Source organism: Hemicordylus capensis, chromosome 3, assembly GCF_027244095.1.
Source record: "Hemicordylus capensis ecotype Gifberg chromosome 3, rHemCap1.1.pri, whole genome shotgun sequence".
In the NCBI taxonomy this organism is placed as follows: Eukaryota; Metazoa; Chordata; class Lepidosauria; order Squamata; family Cordylidae; genus Hemicordylus; species Hemicordylus capensis.
In genome coordinates this window covers 298,208,518-298,221,704 of record NC_069659.1, presented here as the reverse complement: position 1 = coordinate 298,221,704, position 13,187 = coordinate 298,208,518, and the positions used below count along the sequence as shown (strand labels likewise).

Below are 13,187 nucleotides of genomic sequence, written 5' to 3'. Positions count from 1 at the left end.
GGAACAGCATGGAATAAAGTGTGTGAGGTCAGTCTGCTGCCTGAGGTGACCACTTCACCAGCCAGTTGTATGCTGGTGTATACAACATTTGGAGTATGTGGCATTTCTTTTGCTCCAATTGCACTGATTATTGATGATCTGTTTCCTTTCCAAGCTCAGTTCAAAGTCCTGATTGTTACTTTTAAACCCTTAAATGGCTTAAGGTTGAAATACCCAAATCACCACTTTCCTCCCATAGATTCCTGCCTGCTCACTAAGATCTGTTGGGGTGGGGGTGGGTTTTATTTCCTTCCTTTATCTGAAGTGCATCTGACAGATAAACTTGACAGGGCCTTCTCCATTGTGGCACCCTGGTTGTGGAACCCCTACTTCAGGAGATCCCTTGATCCCTTTTTGTTCTCCAGCAGGCGGTTTGGTTCTGATAGGTATTCAGCCTGTCTGGAAATTGCTCTGTTTTTCCCATGGGAGGTGGGTTTTAAAAAAAAAATTGTCTACTGTGTATATATATATATATATATATATATATATATATATATATATATAATTGGCTAGGTTTTTATTGCATTTATTTTATCAGATTTGTTAGTCTCCTTGGGCACTTCTATTTTAAAAATTGAAAGATGGGATAAAAATATTCCACTGAATAAACAAAATGTGGTACTATCAGAATAATGCTTATGTATGATTACAGGCATGCTATTTTGTGCTGGGTTCTGCAATTTCCTGGAGACACCACTTCGTGAATTACTGGGAACCTCAACAGCATTCTTTTTCCTCATCCTTTGAACTCTGTTTCAAACCAAAGATGACCAACATTGCTGGAAAAGGTAATCAGTCAGCCTCCACAGGGCAGCTGGCCCCCTAAGATTCAGCTAATGGCTTCAATGCTCTCCCCTCCACAGTTTCCTTCCTCTCATTTCCCTTCCTCTCAGTTCCTCCTCATTTCTAAGTGACTTGCATAGGCACAGCTGTTTTCTGCGCAACTGCTGAGTGAACTCGGGGTGGAGTGAGGGTGGGATGGGGAAGGGTGAAGCAGCTTGCAACGCACTCCTTGATCCATGTGACTGCAGTTTCTGTTACTAAGTTCCTTCCGCAAGTTCTAAATTCATCTGATGCTAAGTGAGAGCAAACAGCTAATTTTATTTTGTTTGAGAGATACCGAGAGATTGGCGGTGCTGGTGCAGAATGAGTCTCTTAGATCTGAGCACGTTGCTCCGAGCGGTGAGTAATAAAACCAAAACTTTACTTGGGGGGGGGGCTTAAGAGGGGGAGCTGACAGCAGTGCTAAAATTATGGGGGACATGTAGAGGGAGGACCCTTAATTAAATCCATAAGCCTCACTTCTGAACTCTCACCAATTGCTGCCAAATTCATGCCACTTGGAGCCTTCTAAGAATTGTAACTACGGAGGCTGGCACAAAAGGGGGGGCCATGAGGTTAAGGCCACCTTCTCCCACCCCCCATAACTCAAGCCCCGGATGATGGTGACCAAAGGGAACCACACAATAGGTGGTGCTTCATTCTGAAACACCACAAAAGGCACCCATAGTTTATAGTGTGTCTGTGAGTGCACCAAGGCCACGTATTTGTTCTAGCCATGTGTTCTTGGAGCACATGACCTCAAATTCTGCAGCAGAAAGTTGACCCCCAGTGATACCCAGATGAGAGACATGGAAGGGTGGGGTTTGACATCTGGAACACTCAGTCTGAGAGTTCACTGCTCAATCCCTTTGAGAGTCACAAAGATTTTTATTCTGAATAATGTGGAAGTACCAAGTAAGGAACGAAGGCAGATGGTGGGTGAAGTCTAAGGCATGGAATTATGATGGCAAAGCAAATAACAAGACATTGAGCAGGGCAGGAATTAGAGAGCGGGTTTGCTAATCAGTGGATGAGAGTGAAGGTAAAAAGCCTTCTAACCTTGTGCTCAGTCCATTGTTTGTGTTTTGAAAAGCTAAGAGTTTGCTTAAGCCCAACTCTTAAATAATCTTGACCAGGATAAGGTTAAATCCCTCCCCCAGTACCACGGCTCAGATCAAATTGGCAGCTCCCAATCTGAATACAGCTCCTGTGGCTGTATTTCAGTCAAAACAACGTCAGAAATCTAATCACAGATGTCCAGTGTCATAAAGCTGTCCAGGATATAGGGTCAAACTACACATTATTTTAGGGATGAGTGCTTGCATGCTTCTTTTTCAGATAGGGTCATTTTGCAGAGAGCTGAGGGCTCATAATGTGTATTCCACTTTCTCTTTTAGTAAACACAATTTGAAAAATGTTTGACCAGAAGTGACAGGGGGCAAGAGATATATAGGCCATTGGGAAGTGAAGTCTCTAAGCCAGGGGTAGGCAACCTATGGCACAGGTGCCAAAAGCGGCACACAAAATGATTTTGAGTGGCCCTCACACTGTCTCCCGAGAGGATGCTGCACCACTGGATTTAGCAGGAGCCAATTCTTCTATGCTAGATCATCTTTCTCCTGTGTTCAGAGAAGGATCCTGGAATGTCTCCATGTCTATATCCAGGGATAGACATCATTAGTGGATGTTTCTCAGAAATTCTGCTTGTCCTGGAACAAAGCTTAGACTGGGGAGAATTGATTTTAACCATGGGCGTAGAGTTCATTGGACAACTAGGGACAAATGACCCTGGGCCCAGAGGGTCAGGGGGCTGACAAGGGACTCCCACATAGGCCTCCCCGCTGCCACCACCCCTGCCCTGTAGCTATTTCTTAACTGTTGGCCTCTGGGGATGGGTGGGGGGGGTGAGTTGAGTGAGTCAGATCACCCCAAGTGGCAGCGGCGGCAGCAGGTTATCTCCAGCCAAACTGCGCGCCTGCACAGTTTGACTGTGGACGTTGCATGCCCGGGCATGCGATGTCCATGTTCGAACTGTGCAGGCACGCAGGTGAGCCATAGAGGCCGGCTAGCCACAATGGCCACTGTCACCACCATGGGAGGTTGCCTGCTCTGCTCTCACCCCCCACCTCCCAGAGGCCAGGATAAGAAGCGGCGGGGCAGGGGCAGCATCAGGGGCGGCCAAGGAGGTAGGAGCAGCAGCGGAGAGGTGTTGGTTGTCCTGCCCCTCGCATCTGATGCCAGATGCAGGGGGCGTGGCTTAGGGCACTGGGGCGTGCACACTTTGCATGTGTGATCAGGGGGGCCCCTGTCCAAATGTTGTCCCCTGGCCCCTAAAGATCTCACTACACCCCGATTTTAACGTTGTAAACTCCCACGAGATGCAAGACAGAGAGACAACTGAAACAGGCCAGTGAATTACACTGGATCACACAAAGAGCTTCATTTTAATTTATTTAAAACTAGACATATTAAGCATCTAAAAACATTACAACAACAACAATAGTTTAATTATATAAACAGAGAGACCTTCTACACGAAAATCTACTACTGGCATGCAAAACCTTAAATTAGAGTGCGTATATGAAGACTTGAAACATGAACAGTTTCCGACCTCTGCTCTAAGCCTATTCAGACATATGACAAAGCTGGCATCATAGGAACAAGCAGAGAAACCTCTGGCATATTATTATTAATTATTATTATTATTATTATTACTACTACTACTATTACTACTACTACTACTATTATTTATTATTCAATTTCTCTATACCGCCCTTCCAAAAATGGCTCAGGGCGGTTTACACAGAGAAATAACAAACAAACATGCTGCCAACCCCCTCCGCCTCCTCTTGCAAATGATGATTCCAGCCTTCTGATCCCTGTTTGAAGCAAGCCATAGTTTTTGCCGGTTCAGCTGAATAGGCAAGCTATGGTTTGTGCTTGCCGAAAAGCCAGCATAGAACCTTGGTTTATGACCTTGATTTACATGCAAACACAAACCATAACAGATTAAAAATAAGCCAGCATGGCATAGTGGTTAGAACGTTTGGGAAGACCTGAGTTCAAATTCCCTGGGTTCACTGGGTGACTCTGGGCCAGTCGCTTCTCTCTTAGCCTAACCTACCTCACAGGGTTGTTGTGAGAATAAACATAACCATGTACACTGCCCTGGGCTCCTTGGAGGAAGAGTGGGATAGAAATGTAAAAATAAATAAAATAATTTGTCTGTTCCAACAAACTGGCAAACTATAATTGGTTGCAAATGAAGATTAATTCTCACATGGAGGAAGAAGGAGGAGGGAATGCACCCTTGCCATAGTTTGGCATTGATCTGATGTTCTCTCTCTCTCAAATCACATTTGCTTTAACTTTCTAAAAACTCAGAACTGTATAGAGATGGGTCTTCAAAATCACTCCTAATCAAAGTGAGACCTTTGAATCTGCTCCCTTGACACATACAAACATGATTAAGAGTGACCCTAAGCATGCTAGTAGTATATCTGTACAGCAGAACTGAAAATGTGGGGAAAGCATATTCATTACACAGAGAAAATCATCGGTGGCTGTGCTTGGTGTATAGTTTGTGGTAGATCGGAAATGTTTGAGGGCAAGTCCATGTTTGGCTTAAATGAATGAATGTTAGAAGGCCTTGGAATTATGCTTTCTAATTAGCATTATTTTTCTATACAATAAACAATAACCAAGAAAAGATGGCCAGGACTTTAAAATGAATGTTGTCTCTCTTTGCAGGAGTCCTGCTGCTGAAATGGCGATAATAGCTCTGAGCATTTCTCTGGGCATCATTGTCCTAGGTACAGGATGGGGAAGCAAAGTTACAGCCTACCACAGTCTCTGCAAACTGGTGAGTCTTCTGAAAATCCTGAATGTTCCTTCTCCATAGGGCTTTCTAAAAATAAAAAATGTACAGATTCAATGTGAGCTATTCTCTGAAATGGTAACGGCACCAGCATTTTAATCCCATACCAGTGTTTGATCCAGTGTTAGCAAGAGTCCAGAAATCACTAGATTATTTTAAAAATTTAGGAAGTTTAATCATCATTCTATTTGCCTCTTCATTTTAGGGACAATTCAACCACTTTGATGTCCAATTGGTGGAGATGTTTGAAAGGGCCTTCCCTGTGGTGACAGGGAAGATGTGGAACTCCCTTCCTCAGGCAATCCACTTAGCAATCAGTCTTCCTGCCTTTTGGAGGCTCTTAAAAGACCTGGATTTTTCAGCAGGCCTTTAATTAAATGTGTTTAATGTGTTGTTTTATCTGGCTCTCTTATTATTGTTGTATATTGCTGCATTTTTATATTATTGTGGTGTTATATTTTGTAGTTTGTTATGTAGGTAGTAGGTAGTAGGTAGTTTGTTATGTCAATTTGACAATGAGCTTCCTTGAACAGTCTTTGTCTGGAAAGGAGAGGATGTAAATTCTATGAAGTGAATGAATGAATGAATGAATGTAAAGGGATAACCCATAACATGAGTTTATAGGTTGTTCAAAATACAGACTAATAGTGTCATACAAACCAATAGCATTTCTGTCTCTGTTAAATGATCATCATTACAAGAAACTGCTGTCTCCTGAATTAATATAGATCTGAAATTTTCTGCTGCAGAAACAAAGAGGGAGACTTGATGGGGCACACTTATAATCTAATAATAGTACAATCACTTTTTCCATGTAGTTCAAAATCACATGATTCATCAGAATAAGAAAGAGAAATTGTACTCTTGGCTAGCTGTACAGTTGATGATAAAGGAAATATTGGACAATATCCTCTACTATGGCATTTTATCTAGAGACGAAAACCAGCTAATTACTTAGGATCAGACTAGATGTGACTGAACAGCCAAGCGTATGTCTTAGTATATTGGCCTGGTTTACAAACAAAGCAGAGGGGAGGAGTTTACTCTACATGAAAAGATGTGTACAGGGAAGAGGAGCAAAACCATCCCCCTTACCTTGTTCTGTTGCTTTTAAGCAGTTTTCTCCCTTCCCAGTATCAAGGCTGGGAGAGATCTGGGAGAAAATCAGAGTGCCCCCCGGCCCCGCAGAACTGGAAGATAACCACAGCAGAGTGGAACAGCAGGAGGAAGGGGGTGAGATTCCTTCCCTTTTACTGTCAGGCATAGACCCTCAACGTTTCATAAGCAAAATAGGGCAGAGACATGGATGGCTGCACAATTGTGTCTAATTTGTCCTTTATTATACCTCCTGTCAAGAAAGGTGGAGGGCCTTGCTTGAAAACGAAGCCGTGTCTCTTTGGAAGAGAGCCTCAGCTGTCCAGATCACTCTATAGGCTCCGTAGACCAGATTGCTCTAAAGCATGGATGGCTCTCCAATTGTTTGTGAACTACAAGTCCCATAATGCCACCCACAATTTATTCAACACTTTCAAGCTTTATAATTTTCACAGTGAAAATGGCAAGTTTGTCATTAGTATTTTGGCCCAGCACTATGAATCAGGTACTACTCCCCAGGAGCTTTCTCAGACAGCAGGCTTTACTGTGGATTTTGTGCGAGGCTTTACTGCGAGTTCAAAGTCCACCCCCCCCCAAACGATGCAAAAAGTGAATTTTTACCCCAGATATAAATCGGTCTACACTCTAATTTGTGATGAGAAAACAAATTGTGTATGAAGTGCTCCCTGATAGCTTGCAGGGACTTCAGAGTAAATTTGACCGATATGTGAATGTACACCTTCATTCTGGAGAAGACGCAAACTAAAAGCTGGCTGTGAAAAACTTTCAGTTTGAAGCTCACCCCTGTCACAAACTCACTAAGTGGCTTTAGGCAAGTCACTTCCTCTTGGCTTCCAGCTGCCCATCTGCAATATGTGGATAAGAATGCTCAGTTGGCTTACAGAGTTGCTTGAGAATTCCAGCCTGATCAATCATGTGAAGCACTCTGAACACTCAAGAGCATGATATAAATGCTAAGTGTCACTATTATTATTATTATTATTATTATTATTATTATTATTATTACTGAATATCTGTGTTTCTTCTTGTTGCAGGAGAAGAGAACTGCAGACTGCAGCAGGAAGAGACTAGGCTCTGTCCCAGCAGACCTGCCCGCTGCAACAGAAGAACTTTTCCTGGATGCCAATATTATACAGATTCTAAAGAATGCCTCTTTAGTGTCATATCAAGTCCTGCAGAGCCTCAGTCTGCGTGAGAATGGGTTGGAGCTCATTGAACCCGGGGCTTTCCTTAGCAGCAGGAGTCTTACAAGTCTATCTGTGGCCAACAATGGCCTCTCTGTGAACTACTCTGTGACAGCAACTGCTATATGGACTTTGACTGCCTTGAGGAAGCTGGACCTATCTGGAAATCAGCTCACTGAGGATATGGTGGTCACCATGATCCAGCATTTATCCTCCCTAGAATCTTTGTCTCTGGCCAGGAATGCCATCATGAGGCTGGATCACTCTCACTTTCAAAACCTGCTCCAGCTCCAGGACCTGGATCTGCAGCAGAACTACATCTTTGAGATAGAATCTGGCACCTTTGACGGCCTGCGAGTGCTGCAGCAGCTCAACCTGGCCTACAACTACATGCCTTGCATTGTGGAGTTTGACTTGACCCAACTCCGGGTGCTAAATGTCAGCAATAATCTCATTGAGTGGTTCCTGGCCGTAGAGGATGATATTGCCTTTGAACTAGAAACACTAGATCTCTCCCATAACTGGCTCCTGTTCTTCCCGCTGTTACCCAAGCAAAATAAATTGCAAACTCTGCTGCTGATGCACAACCAGATGAGCTTCTATGGTGATCTTTTCAATCATTCAGAGAGTAAAGTGCAACTGCTATTCCTGGATGGCAACATCACCAACATCACCACTTTCAATCTCTGGGAGGAAAACAACCATGGCAACCTCTCTTCCCTCAGCTTTCTGGACATGAGCTGGAACCAGGTCCGGTACTTGCCCGATAGGTTTTTTGAAGGGAAAGCTTTCCTAACCCATCTGAACATCAGTCACAACTGCTTAGAGTCCCTGCATGTGCAAAGGTGGGAATGGCTGAACACTCTCACTGACTTGGATCTCAGCTACAACCAGCTTTCAGATCTACAGGTGAACTTGAGTTCTGGAGGCACCTTACCCAACCTCCAGTGGTTCAATCTAAGCACCAACAGACTACATGGCTTGCCAGCTAAGCTCTTCACCCACACCACAAAGATCACTACAGTTGACCTCAGTAATAACCCCATCAAGATTTGTGGCTCACATGTTGATGTCAATGGTGCTGCAAGTCCCGACTGCATTGATGTCCATAATGCAGGCTCCCTCAAGAATCTTTTCTTGGCTAGTTGTGACCTAGCCATGCTGGGCAACCACGTCTTTTGGGGGACCTCCCTGGCACACTTGGACCTTTCTAACAACCCCAATGTGCAGCTCGGTAGTTTGGTACCTCTGCAAGATGTTGCACAATCCCTGCAGGTGCTCTCTCTCAGGAACACTAGTCTCTCCGCTGCAAAGACAACTATGGACTTTTCTATCTTTCAAAAGCTGGTCAATCTGGATCTGTCCGAAAACGCTCTGGTCAGCTTCCCCGAATCTCTAATAGGTCTGAGACTGCACACTCTGGATCTCAGGAAAAATGGCCTCCATACCCTACCTCAGCATGCCATGCAAAAGCAACTTGGCAGAAGCCTGCATGTGATCTACCTCAGCCAGAATCCCTATGACTGTTGCAGACTGGGATGGTGGGATGCCCTGCACAGCCTTGGGACCATACACATTGCGGACTGGAAACAAGTCACCTGCAACTACTCCTCCAAGTTCATCAGCGCAGCAAATTTACCCGAATCTGTCCTCCAGGACTGCAAGTGGCTCACAGCAGATATGATGTGGGTGTATCTGGTCCTCTTTCTTCCTACCTGCTTTGCTTTGCTGGTTGCCTTTGTCATCGTTTTTCTGACTTTCAGGCAACGGATTCTGCAAATGGTGAAGAGCAGGTACAAAAGGTCCAGCTCACATGGACTTTGGGGCGCTGGGAAAACACAAGTCACTGAGCCTAAGGAATGGGTGTTGGCAGAATGGGAAAGCTAGAATACTCACTCAGGTGTTGCAGCCATAGATGATGTGGTTCCGACAAGCCACAGTGTGTATCTAAGCTGTATAAGGAGGTGCCTGACAAGTGTAACAAAATGTTCTTGCATGTGGTTGGCAGGGATGGGATGGGATGCATGCAGCTCTGTGCAGAGAGATGCAAAGTCAGGTAGTAATGTTGTAATGTTTTACTTTTGGAAGAGAAGGCCTTTACAAACAAGAAATTCAAGCGTAAGACACTTAATGAGGGGAGTTGAAAATGATGCCTGAATAAATTGAGCTCCCAAATAGATATAGCTTCTTGGGAAAGCAGAAACTTGCTTTTTTTCTTATAGAAGGAACTCCCCCCATCCCCCGCCTAATTGGGCTCATTCATGACTTTGTGGCAGGCCTAATACTGAGGGGGATGCTGTGGTATGAGGGAGGGGAGCAAAGTAGTCCTCACCCAGGGGTGTAGCAAGGTTGTAGTGGGCCCAGAGACAAGATTTTAAAATGCCCCCCTCACTGAAGCTCAGCTCATGAAGTAAAGAAATCTTAAATGAGGCTGAATAGTGGTAACAAAAAGCATTGTGTGTGTGTGTGTGTGTGCGTGTGTGTGTGCACATGCATGTGTGTATATATATATGTGTGTGTGTGTGTGTGTGTGTGTGTGTGTGTGTATCTCTCCATCCTATGTGCCACAATATAACATCATCCTAAATTATTTTTAAAAAGATTTTGTAAATTGTGAACGATGCAAGTCATTTAATGGTAGTAGAGAAAGACATGCTGTTCTGGTAGCTCCAGGTCTTAACACTCACATCAATTTCGGAGGATGAATACAACTGAAGGAAGCCCGGGCAGGTGCACGGTTGAGGGAGTCAGTCATGTGACTTTCCTCTGGGGGGGGCCAAGGCAGTGGGCCCCCAGACAACTGTCTCCCCTTGCCCTATTATAGTTACGCCCCTGCCCCCTTATCTCTTTTGATGGCTCTCACAGTTATTGTTTTTGCAAGACTAGAGGGGGATGATTTGGCTAAAACTGGGTAGACTCAAGGGTGCAGTTTGTGAGTTTAGTTTAGCCTCTCCCTTCCATTGAGCCATACCAGTAGAGCATCTGCCCAGAGTTCAGAGCATCTGCATTTCTCTCTGGCCCATAAGTTTTCCATTCCTCACATTCTAAGGCAATTTCAGAACCTACTGGCTCCTGCAGGTCCATCATAGAAAGAACAACAGTGGGTGTAACATGGGAAAGTCCTGGCGCAATGTTGATTTGAACAGTGTGAGGCAGATTGCATGAGCTGGTTGCTGAATGAATGGCACTTATTCATCTATGGTAAAACTAACACCTGAATTCTTGCACTGGGAGCACCAATGTTGCCTCTGAGCTTTTAGCCAGCTAGAATTTGAACACATTCAACTGCCTTATACTGAGTCAGACCACTGATCCATCTAGCCAACTGCATGCAGAGCCTGTGCTCTATCACTGAGCTACAGCCTATACTCTTGACTTTTTTAGGCTGTCTCTTAATCTGCAGAGCTAAAATAACATTTCAGTTGCTAAAAATGGCAAAAATGTTAATAGCACCTGAAGATTCCCCAGAATCTCTACTTTCACTTTGAAAAAGATTTCTAATCCCCTTGTGAAGAAAAAAAAAGAAATGAAAATTTGTGGTCAGTTTCTGCTACAGTGCTAGAAACCAAGGGATTTGAGTGGAGAACCTTACAAATAGTACTCACACTGCCATGCACTCATCCCCGCGCCCAACACACTCAATGTGTATGAACATTTCTTCTTCAGTGATTCATCAGTAAAAGTGAAGCACCTCCCATTGCTGGGGACAGCACTATTAGAAAAGAAAAAAGAAAAGAAAAGAAAGATTTGGGTTATATCATTGGGATCAATCCTTCCTTGATTGCATCCATCCCTGCCTCTTGAAAGAAACGTGCAGTGGGGGCGAGGTGGGGGGTGGGTGGCACAGATGTGGAACTGCTCCCAACTTTTACCAATGCATTGGCTATAATCTGTTGCAGGGAGATATGTGGTGGTGTTTTTCATTTGTGCCCTAGTAAGATATACAGACCATTCAGTTGAATACTCTGTGCCATCAGATGTGGAATCAATTGTCATCTTTTACCAGCTGCTCTAATGAAAATGAAATGAAGAGGGGATGGGGGGAGAGTGTTTAAAAAAACTGTCTTGATAATGTTTACCATTTTAATATGGCAAGAAATGGAGGCCGCACAAAAAGGTAGAGGTTAAAAGAAAGGAGGCAAGTCTTAAGATGGTATTGTATGGAAAGGTTTATTCATATAAATGAAGATCATGAAAGTCCATGTTTTCCCATGAGTGTTTGTCAGGAGCAATGGAGTGTAATCCTTTGACTATTCTCTTTGGATTTTCCCTATTAGGATCTCTTCTTATGAGCACTTACCTGAGAAACAGGGGTATAGTTATAATTGAACAAGGTAGGACAAATGTTGCTAGTCCTTGGTGGGGGTGCCTGCTGGCTGGATGACAGCTCACTTTGCTCACCCCCTCTTAAGTCACTGGCTCACTGTTGGCTCCTGATTGGAGGATTTGTTTATGCTTCAAGTGAGTCCTGTCCAGGAGGGGAGGGGAGACAAGTGTCAGGCAGCATCCCTCCCTCCACCTGACTGGCTATCTAGTGCTCAGGTTCAGCCCATCCCTCTCTCAGCCTGACTGACAGGCTCAATAGCAATACGGCCCAGAGGATGTAAACAACTATAGGCCTGTGGCCAATATTGCCTTCTTGGGCAAGGCGTGTAGTGGCTCACCAGCTCCAGACACTCTTGAAGGAAATGGATGATCTAGATCAGGGATTCTCAATGTTGGGTCCCCAGATGTTACTGGACTTCAACTCCCATAATCCCCAACCAAAGGCCACTGGGGCTGGGTATTATGGGAGTTGAAGTCCAATAACATCTGGGGACCCAATGTTGAGAATCCCTGATCTAGATCCATTTTAGTCAGGCTTCTGGCCTGGCTTTGGAACAGAAACTGCTTTGGTCACCCTGTGGGATGACCTATACAGAGAGAAAGAGACAAAGGGAGTGCTACCCTGTTAATTATTTTGGATCTCTCAGTGGCTTTTGATACCATTGACCATGGTATATTTTTGGATAGGCTGGCCAAGTTGGATGTGGGAGGCACTGTTTGGAGGTGGTTCTGCTCCTACTTTGAGGCCCATTCCCAAAAGGTGGTGCCAGGGGATTACCGCAACCCCTTGGCAGTTATGTTATGGGGTTCCGCAGAGTTCCATTATTTCCCTTATGCTGTTTAACATCTACATGAAACCACTGGGAGAGGTCATCCAGAGATTTGGCCTAAGGTGTCATCAATATGCAGATGACACTCAGTTGTATCTCTCTTTTTCATTGGACGCAGGGGAGGCGGTGACTGTCCTGAATCGGTGCTTGGATGCAGTAATGGACTGGATGAGGGTGAATAAGCTGAGACTCAATCCAGACAAGACTGAAGTACTGTTGGTCAGTGGTTTCTCTGCCTGGGTGAATGATGTTCAGCCTGTTCTAGATGGGGTTGCATTCCCCCTGAAGGACCAGGTTTGCAGTCTGGGAGTGCTCATCGATCCAGCACTGTCGCTAGAAGCTCAAGTGGCCTATGTAGCTTGGAGTGCCTTTTATCAGCCTCAGCTGATACGCCAACTGCGACCTTACCTTAACAGAGATAGCTTGGCCACAGTTACTCATACTCTGGTAACTTCTCGCTTAGATTACTGCAATGCATTGTACATGGGGCTGCCTTTGAAAACGGCCCAGAAACTGCAGTTTCTACACAATAGGGGTGCAAGATTATTAACTGGTACTGGATGTTTTGAGCATATTATGCCAGTGCATCGTCAGCTGCACTGGCTCCCAGTCCATTTCTGGGCCCAATTCAAGATGCTGGTTTTAACCTTTAAAGCCCTAAATGGCTTGGGACGAGAGAATGCCTTGCCCTTTGTGTCCCAACCTGGACTTTAAGATTCATCACTTTCTTATTTTAGACACCAAAGAAAGACCTTTTTGTTCATTCAGGCCTTTTACATTTTAAATTTTGATCTGATTTTAAGTGATTTGGGGGGGGAAAGCCTTTTAAATTGTTTTGTATTGTATTTTGTATTTTCTTTCCCCTCCTTTTTTGGTCTGTTATGATTTAAATGTGTGGTGTGTCTTTATCTCATGTTTTAATGTTGTTTTGTAAGCTGCCCAGAGAACACATTGTTATGGGAGGCTAACAAATAAAGTTGTTTATTATTATTA

At 44.3% G+C, this 13,187-nt stretch overlaps 1 protein-coding gene across 3 annotated transcripts; it reads left to right on the top strand.

The window, feature by feature from the left end:
- Positions 1-1,052: 1,052 nt before the first annotated feature.
- Positions 1,053-13,187, top strand: NRROS (negative regulator of reactive oxygen species). 3 transcript variants are annotated; one of them, XM_053304965.1, is made up of 3 exons: positions 1,053-1,221; positions 4,612-4,723; positions 6,889-11,755. In XM_053304965.1, the coding sequence occupies exons 2-3, from the start codon at positions 4,628-4,630 to the stop codon at positions 8,923-8,925; spliced, it is 2,133 nt and encodes a 710-aa protein (XP_053160940.1). In that variant the 5' UTR covers positions 1,053-1,221; positions 4,612-4,627; the 3' UTR covers positions 8,926-11,755. The 3 variants fall into 3 exon arrangements, with proteins under 3 accessions (XP_053160940.1, XP_053160939.1, XP_053160938.1); XM_053304964.1 differs by lacking the exon at positions 1,053-1,221 and adding an exon at positions 12,313-13,187 and having other exon boundaries at positions 4,576-4,723; positions 6,889-8,831; XM_053304963.1 differs by lacking the exon at positions 1,053-1,221 and having other exon boundaries at positions 4,576-4,723.

Coding starts and splice junctions, on each gene's coding strand:
- NRROS (XM_053304963.1), top strand. CDS start 4,589: ATGAATGTTGTCTCTCTTTGCAGGAGTCCTGCTGCTGAAATGGCGATA. Junction 4,724..6,888: donor ACCACAGTCTCTGCAAACTG/GTGAGTCTTCTG, acceptor TTCTTGTTGCAG/GAGAAGAGAACTGCAGACTG.